This window comes from Arachis hypogaea, chromosome 11 (assembly GCF_003086295.3).
Source record: "Arachis hypogaea cultivar Tifrunner chromosome 11, arahy.Tifrunner.gnm2.J5K5, whole genome shotgun sequence".
In the NCBI taxonomy this organism is placed as follows: Eukaryota; Viridiplantae; Streptophyta; class Magnoliopsida; order Fabales; family Fabaceae; genus Arachis; species Arachis hypogaea.
The window spans coordinates 140,401,872-140,409,477 of record NC_092046.1 but is presented as its reverse complement, the minus strand read 5'-3'; the positions used below and the strand labels follow the sequence as shown (position 1 = coordinate 140,409,477).

The window sequence follows — 7,606 nt, the reverse complement described above, 5'->3', positions numbered from 1 at the left end:
CATGCATAGTTGCGTTTTGGAGGAACTGAGGGTTAAGTTGCCTTTTACTGATTTTGAGTGTCAAATTCTGAAGCAACTAAATTGTGCTGCTTCGCAGTTGCATCCTAATGGGTGGGCGTTCTTGAGGTGTTTTGAGATACTAATGGAAATTCTTGAGGAAAGACCTTCTGTGGATTTTTTTTCCTTGTTTCAAGCTAAAGGGGTTTGGAAAGGGGGTGGGTTAATCTAAATAGTACTCCTGGGTTTGGTATCTTCAAGTTGTATAAATCTTCCTTTAAATAATTCAAAGAGATGTATCTGAAAGTGAGGAGTGTGGAGAAGCAATTTCCTTTTTATATGAACGAGTTTATAGCTGAGAGGTTTCTACTGTGGTGGTGCTCGGAGCCTCAAAATATACTCGAACCTGAGGTGATAACTTTGAGGAATGTGTGCATTATTGAGTTCCTCGTGGAGCAAATTGATCGGAAGGATTTGATATCTATGTTTGAAATTTTAAAGTCGGAGGAAAATAGAGATTTGGTTATAGAATATTTGGGTGAGTTTTGTCATTTTGTTTGCTTTATCCTTGCTTGAAATGTTGCTGATTTTGTTTTGTATGTTTATACAAGGGGTAAGTATCCTGGTGTCTTAGCTGCCTCCTTAAGGTCCAGGTTCAAGAATAAGAATCTGGAAAAAGAAGTGTCCTCATCCAATAAGGAGAAGACTACTGTTGCCGCTGAGGTCAGTAAGCCTGTATCTGGTCGCAGGAAAGTTCTTGTGAAGAAGAGAAAGGGTGAAGTTGTTGACTTATCCGAAGAATCTAGTCAAAGGGGGGATAATGTTTTGTTGGAAGAAATCCGTGCCTTTCTGATGAACCAGAAGAAACTTCATGAAGTTTCTGAACATAGTGGTGGGTTATCGGTTTGGGGAGGTGACTTTCCGTATATGTCTGTGGCCGATGATATTTGCCAATCATCGGCCGATGTTTCATTGGCTAATGAGGTTGGGGAAATAGCCGTCGGGCAGTATATGCAGGTAAATGTTTTTTGTTTTGAATTATTATTTTAGAGTTGTATGTGATTCTAATTTTGAATTAGGTTTTTGTTTTAACCTATAGGTAGTTGGATTTCATATGGCGAGCTTAGGTAGTAGTCAAGAGGTGAAATATAAGAAGTTAGAGATGCAGAGAGAGGAGGTTGAGGCTTTGAAGGAGCAGTTAGCCCAAAGTAAAGGTACAGTTGCTGAGTTGCAAACTAAATTGGGTGATGTTGAGAAACTACTGAAAGAAACAAAAGACAGCTATGTTAAGGATGTAGAGGACTTAAAGAAAAAGGAAGCTGACTTGGCTAGTGCGGAGACTCGGTTAATTGAGGTTACTGCTCAGTTGAAAGACATGAAACAAAAGAAACAAAATGAAATCTTGGATTCGTTTGTTGAAGGATTTGAGAGGGCTTCAATTCAGGCGAAATTTATGGCTCCTGAAGTTGATTTTTCTGAGATGGATCCTGGGAAGATTGTCAGAGATGGTAAACTAGTTGATGATGATGGTGTTGCGGAGGATGAAGCTGAGAATACTTAGTTTTGTTTGAAATGAACTGTTGTTTCTGTGACGTTTTTAGCTTTCTATTTTGTTTAGGATTTGTTATGTTGAAACATTTGTGTTATGGACTTTTAGGCAAAAAATGGCGCTGTATTTTGAGATGGATTAAGTTATAATCCTTGTTTTGGTAATTTGCGCTTTGTAAGTTGTATTCGTCTAATGCATGGAATACAATAATAGATTTATTGATAGGGACATCTTAGTAAGATGTGGAATGGTTTGCCGAGCTGTAAGTATTGTTTGATGAAAATGCTTGTTCCCTTTTGAAAAGCTTTTCGAATTGCTAATTCGATTAATGATTGACAAATAATATAGGAGTGAATATCTGGAAAGTATTTGGTTTGACTGATGAACCTTTTATTTACAAAGGTGCAGGTAGGCTAGCCTCATTAAAACCTCTCCAAGCAAAACCCTTTGTTTGGAAAAAATCTTAGTAGTAGGAAAAAGAGTACTAGTCCTGGCCCTGACTTTTAACTATAGAATTTCTTTAAAGAAGAAACATTCCAGGTATTAGGTAAGCTGGTACCATCTATAGATTCCAATGTGTATGCTCCTTTGCCGAGGACCTTGGCTATTCGGTAGGGGCCGTCCCAATTTGCGGCGAGCTTTCCGTGATTTGGAGGTTTTCGAGCTGTTTCTGTCTTCCGGAGGACTAAGTCTCCTTGTTCAAATGATCTGTTTTTGACAAGCTTATTATGTCGCCAAGCTATCGCCTGCTGTGCCGCGTGGAGTCGGATACTTGTCATGTCTCTAACTTCTTCGATGATGTCTAACTCGACTCGCCGAGCTTCTTCGTGGTCGGAAATCTGTGTACGGACCGAGCCTTGTAAAATTTCTAAAGGGATCATTGCTTCAAATCCATAGACGAGCCTGAATGGGGTTTCTTTTGTTGATGATTGAGGTGTAGTGTTATACCCCCAAAGGACTTCTGGTATGAGTTCGGCCCAAAGGCCTTTGGCGTCATCCAACTTCTTTTTTAAAGTATGTAATATGACCTTGTTCGCTGCTTCAGCGAGGCCGTTAGTTTGTGGATGTTCAACGGATGAGAAGTGATGATTGATTTTGAGGTTCTGCAAAAAAGATTTAAATTTCTGATCGATAAACTGGCGACCATTATCAGTAATGATATGTCTTGGGAGACCAAAACGACAAATAATGTTCTTCCAAATGAAAGATGTCATATGTTGTGAAGTAATCTTAGCTAAAGGTTGGGCTTCTACCCATTTTGAGAAGTAGTCAATTGCAACAACAAGAAATTTTACCTGACCTGGTGCTACTGGGAATGGGCCGAGAATGTCGAGCCCCCAGTGGTTGAAGGGCCAGCTAATGTCCGAGTAATGTAACTGTTCGGCTGGGGTGTGTATTAGTGGCACATGCTTTTGGCAATTGTTGCATGTCTTTACTTTATTGTTGGTATCTTCTTTGATGGATGGCTAGAACAGACCTGCTCGGAGGATTTTGGAAGCCAAACTTCGAGCTCCTGTGTGGGTTTCGCAGATTCCTTCATGAGCTTCGGCTAATGCTATTTCTGCCTCACTTCTGTTGAGGCATTTCAGGAGTGGTCAGGAGTATCCTCGGCGATATAGGGAGCCATTTATTAAAGTGAAAAAGGAAGCTTGTCGATGAAACCATTTTGCATTTTCGATGTTGTCTGGTATGTTCCCTGTTTGCAGATAATGTATAAAAGGTGTCTGCCAATCTGTTTCCTGTGTAACATTCACAACATCCGTTAGAGTAACACTTGGAGATGTTATTGTGGATTGGTGCAACATAGATAAGTCGACTTGTGTGCTGCCGAGCTTAGAAAGAATGTCTGCTCTGTGATTTTGTCCGCGTGGTATGTGATTTATTTCAAATTCAGTGAATTTAGAACTTAAATCTTTGACGAGTTTGAGACATTTAGAAAGGAGTGGATCTCTTACCTGGAATAGGTCATTTACCTGTTGTACTACCAGAAGCGAATCGCAATATACCTTAATACTGGAGATTTGGAGATTTAAACAAAGTCGGAGTCCAGCGACGAGGGCTTCATATTCCGTTTGGTTGTTGCTGGCCTTGAAGGATAGATGTATTGAATGTTCTAGGATAAATCCATCACTGCCCTCAAGTCGAATGCCTGTTCCACACCCTTGAGTGTTAGATGAACCATCAATATGTAATGTCCATTGTATTTTGTGGTCGTCTTCAGTGGGCATTGTTAATTTTGCTATGAAATCTGCAAGGAATTGGGACTTGAACGGTCCTTTGGCTTGGTATCTGATATCAAATTCGGATAATTCTACCGACCATTTTTTAAGCCTGCCCGCAATTTCTGGTTTTTGTAGCACCTGACGTAATGGGTGGTCGGTTCGAACATGGATGACATGGCTCTGAAAATAAGGTCGGAGTCGTCTTGCCGAAAATAGCAATGCTAATGCTAATTTTTCTATCCTCGGATAGTTGATTTCAGTGTTTTGTAGCGTTTTGCTGACGAAGTAAATTGGATGTTAAGCTTTGTCCCTTTCTGTAACAAGAGCAGAGCTTATTGCCCAGTCAGTAACTGATAAATACAAATATAAATCTTTCCCTCGCAAGGGTTTTTGTAGAATCGGCGGTTGTGAGAGAGTTGTTTTAAGGTTAGCGAAAGCCCACTCACAATCGTCATTCCAGTGAAAAATAGTTTTCTTTTTCATAGTTTGAAAAAAAGGAATAGATCTTAAGGCTAAGCATGGGACGAATCTTGCTAGGGCAGTAAGTCTTCCTGTTAAGCGTTGTACTTCCTTTAATGTCTTCGGGCTTGCCATCTCCAAAATAGCTCGGCACTTGTCAAGGTTTGCTTCGATGCCTCTACTTGTGAGTAAGAAGCCGAGGAATTTGCCACCTTCAACGACGAAAGCACACTTTTCGGGATTCAAGCGCATGTTGTAGGATCGGATCTGGCTGAAGATCTCGGTTAGGTCGTCGATGTGGCTGTGGCCGACTTTGGTCTTGGCGACTATGTCATCAACGTAGACTTCTATGTTGCAGCCGATTTGTTTAGCAAAGATTTTATCCATGAGACGCTGATAGGTCGCTTCTGCATTCTTTAGTCCAAAAGGCATAACTTTATAACAATAGTTACCAAATTCAGTGATGAATGCCGTTACATAAGTATCTGATTATAGCTCGAATAAGCGTCCATGAAACTTAAGGTGGCATAGCCAGAGGAGTTATCCACCAAAGAGTCAATGGATGGTATAGGATAAGAATCCTTTGGGCATGCCTTGTTTAAATCAGTAAAGTTGACGCACATGCGCCACTTACCATTTTGTTTCCTTACCATAACGACATTGGCGAGCCAAGTAGTGAATCTGATCTCTCTGATGAAGTTGGCATTAATCAGCTTTTGAGTTTCCTCCAATGATGCTCATTTCTTTTCTTCGTCGAGGTTTCTCTTCTTCTGTTGAATTGGTCGGACAGAAGGGTTGATAGCCAGCTTGTGGCTAATGATCTGGGGGTCGATGCCGGGCATATCAGAGGGCGTCCAAGCAAATAAGTCGGCATTTGCATGTAAAAAATTTTCTATCGCAGGTAGTTCGTCCTTGCTTATTGCTGTACCTACAAAGGTGTATTTGTTAGGATCCTTGTTGAAATGTATTTTTCGTAGCTCACCTGTTGGTGTAGGTCGCTCAAGGAAGTCCGCTCTAGGGTCTAGATCGGCGAGCTCTGAGCTGTTAGCTGTGCTGAGGACGTTGTTGATTTGAGGTTGTTTTGGTCCGTTTTGAAATTTCATTCCGATGTTATAGCAATGTCGTGATTCTTTGTGATCCCCATGAATGGTTACAATATGTTCGTCCTGCACAGAAAACTTGACACAAAGGTGAACTGTGGATACTATTGCGCCGAACTTATTTAAGAAAGGTCAGCCAAGTATAAGGTTATATGGGCTGAAGCAATCCACTACTAAGTACTGAATATCATATGTTTTAGATAGAGGGTGCTCACCCAGTGTGGTTCTCAACCACACTGATCCCAGTATTGGGACTCGTTCACCTGAGAAACCGACGAGGTCTCCTATTGTTGGTTGCAGGTTGTTGTCGCTTAGCTTCATTTTCTGAAATGTAGAGTAAAACAGAACGTCGGCGCTGCTCCCTAGATCTAAGAGTACCTTTTTTACTAGTAGATCTCCCAATTGAATTGTGATGACACGGGGTCATCTAAATTTTGAATATTGGATTTGAAATCTGCTTGTGTGAATGTCATTTGGGGGAATTGAGGGATTAGTTGGTGGTCCTGCTGTGCTCCTTCTACCGAGTATATTGTTTGGAAAGATCTTTTCCTAGCTGAATTGGATGAGCCTCCACTAGCACCTCCTCCTGAAATACAATTGATGATACCTCGTGGTTGGTCATACTGGGTCGAGGATGGCTTGTCCTTTCCTCGGCTTGGTTGCTCAGATGGAGTATTGCCTGCCGAGGTTGGAGTACGTTTTTGAATGTGCCCTCCAATATACTTGTCAATGTGCCCTTGCCGAGCCAACCGTTCCAAGAGGTCTTTTGCGACGACACATTCGTCGGTTGTGTGGCCGTGCTTCTGATGGAAGGCGCAGTATTTAGATTTGTCGACGTGTTTTGTATCCTGATATGTCCCCGCCTTTCTTGGTGGTTTGATTAATTTGGAGTTCAAGATCTCTTTGATTATATCCTCCCGTTTAGCGTTGAACTGTGTATAAGAGTCAAAACGAGGGGTTAGTTTAAAATTTTTCTTACTGTTATGCACTTTTTCCTTGTCTCTGTAGTTTGTTTTGTCGAACTTCTGAGCTTGTCTCAGCTCCTCGATATCAATCTGGCCTTTTGCTTTCTCTCGAAACTCGGCGAGTGTTTTCGGTTTAGATACGGCGATCGTCTCTTGGAATTTCCCAGGTCGAAGTTCGCTTTTGATGGCATGAAGGTGAACTTCAGGGTGGAGATCAGGTATGCTTATGGCGTCCTTCGTAAAACGAGTCATATAGTCTTTCAGGCTTTCATTTTGTCCTTGCTTAATTGTATTCAGATAATCTGAGTCATACAGATAGATTGCGGAGCCAGCGAAGTGGTCCTCAAATAGCTTGGCCAGTTGTTGGAATCGCGAAATTGAACCTGCAGGCAAAGCACAAAGCCAATCAAGTGTAGGATCGTCTAAATAATTTGGAAAACAACGACACAAAACGGTATCAGATGCACCGTTGACGATCATTATTGATCAGAATTTCTTGATGAACTTTTTTGGGTCTCCGAGCCCATCATAAGGTGTGAGGGTCAATGGTAAAGTGAATCGTCGTGGTAATTCAAAATTCATCACGTCTGACGTGAAAGGGCCTACGAGCTCGTCTGGTTCCTCATTCTCGTCCTCCGGCTGGGCATCCTAGACTTGAATGGTCTCAGATACATGAGTGGGGTTTGAATGATGTTCGGCATCCTCTGGCTGAGGTTGATGAGTGTTGTTATTTTCAATTCGGCCATTGTTCAACTCGGTGATCTGAGCGGCCATTCTCTGATTTTCTTCTGCCAATTGATTTGCTTGTTGTAGCTCGGTCACCATCCGGAGAAGTTCGGATGGGGTAGGAGGCAGCGCGTCAGCCATAGGTACAGGCAGAGGAATCGAGACCAAAAGAGGAAAAAATTTATCTCTTCGGCCCACGGTGGGCGCCAATTGTTCTTGCCTGTAGAATAGGTCGGCTCCTCGTATGGAACGTCAGCCGAGCTATCTCCTCGGAAGGCTGCACTGCTAGCTCGTCAGTTCCGAGCTTTTCCTTTCAACTTGTGGAAGCGCGGACAATGAAGAGGAAGAGAAGGGGGAGTGTACCTGCAAAGGCACTCCAATGCTTAAGTCAGTATGAGATTCAAGTAAGAAGTATATGGAAAAGATACTTTTACTTTGCTTTTATATGATCGGTTCTTTATCAGTAATGATTTTTCCTCAACGTCTGTCTTGGCGAGGATTGATAACGTATCTGGACATTATGTCGCCTTTTACTCGGCGGTTTTGGTCTATAACGTCGGTTTTGTCGAGTTATTACTCATGAAGGCC

General features: G+C 42.0%; 1 protein-coding gene across 1 annotated transcript; it reads right to left on the bottom strand.

Annotated features, from left to right (window-relative positions):
• Positions 1-5,713: 5,713 nt before the first annotated feature.
• LOC112722017 (uncharacterized) lies at positions 5,714-6,772 on the bottom strand. Its single transcript, XM_025773003.1, has one exon. It carries the CDS (start codon positions 6,770-6,772, stop codon positions 5,714-5,716), a length of 1,059 nt encoding a protein of 352 aa, XP_025628788.1.
• Between the last annotated feature and the right edge of the window lie 834 nt (positions 6,773-7,606).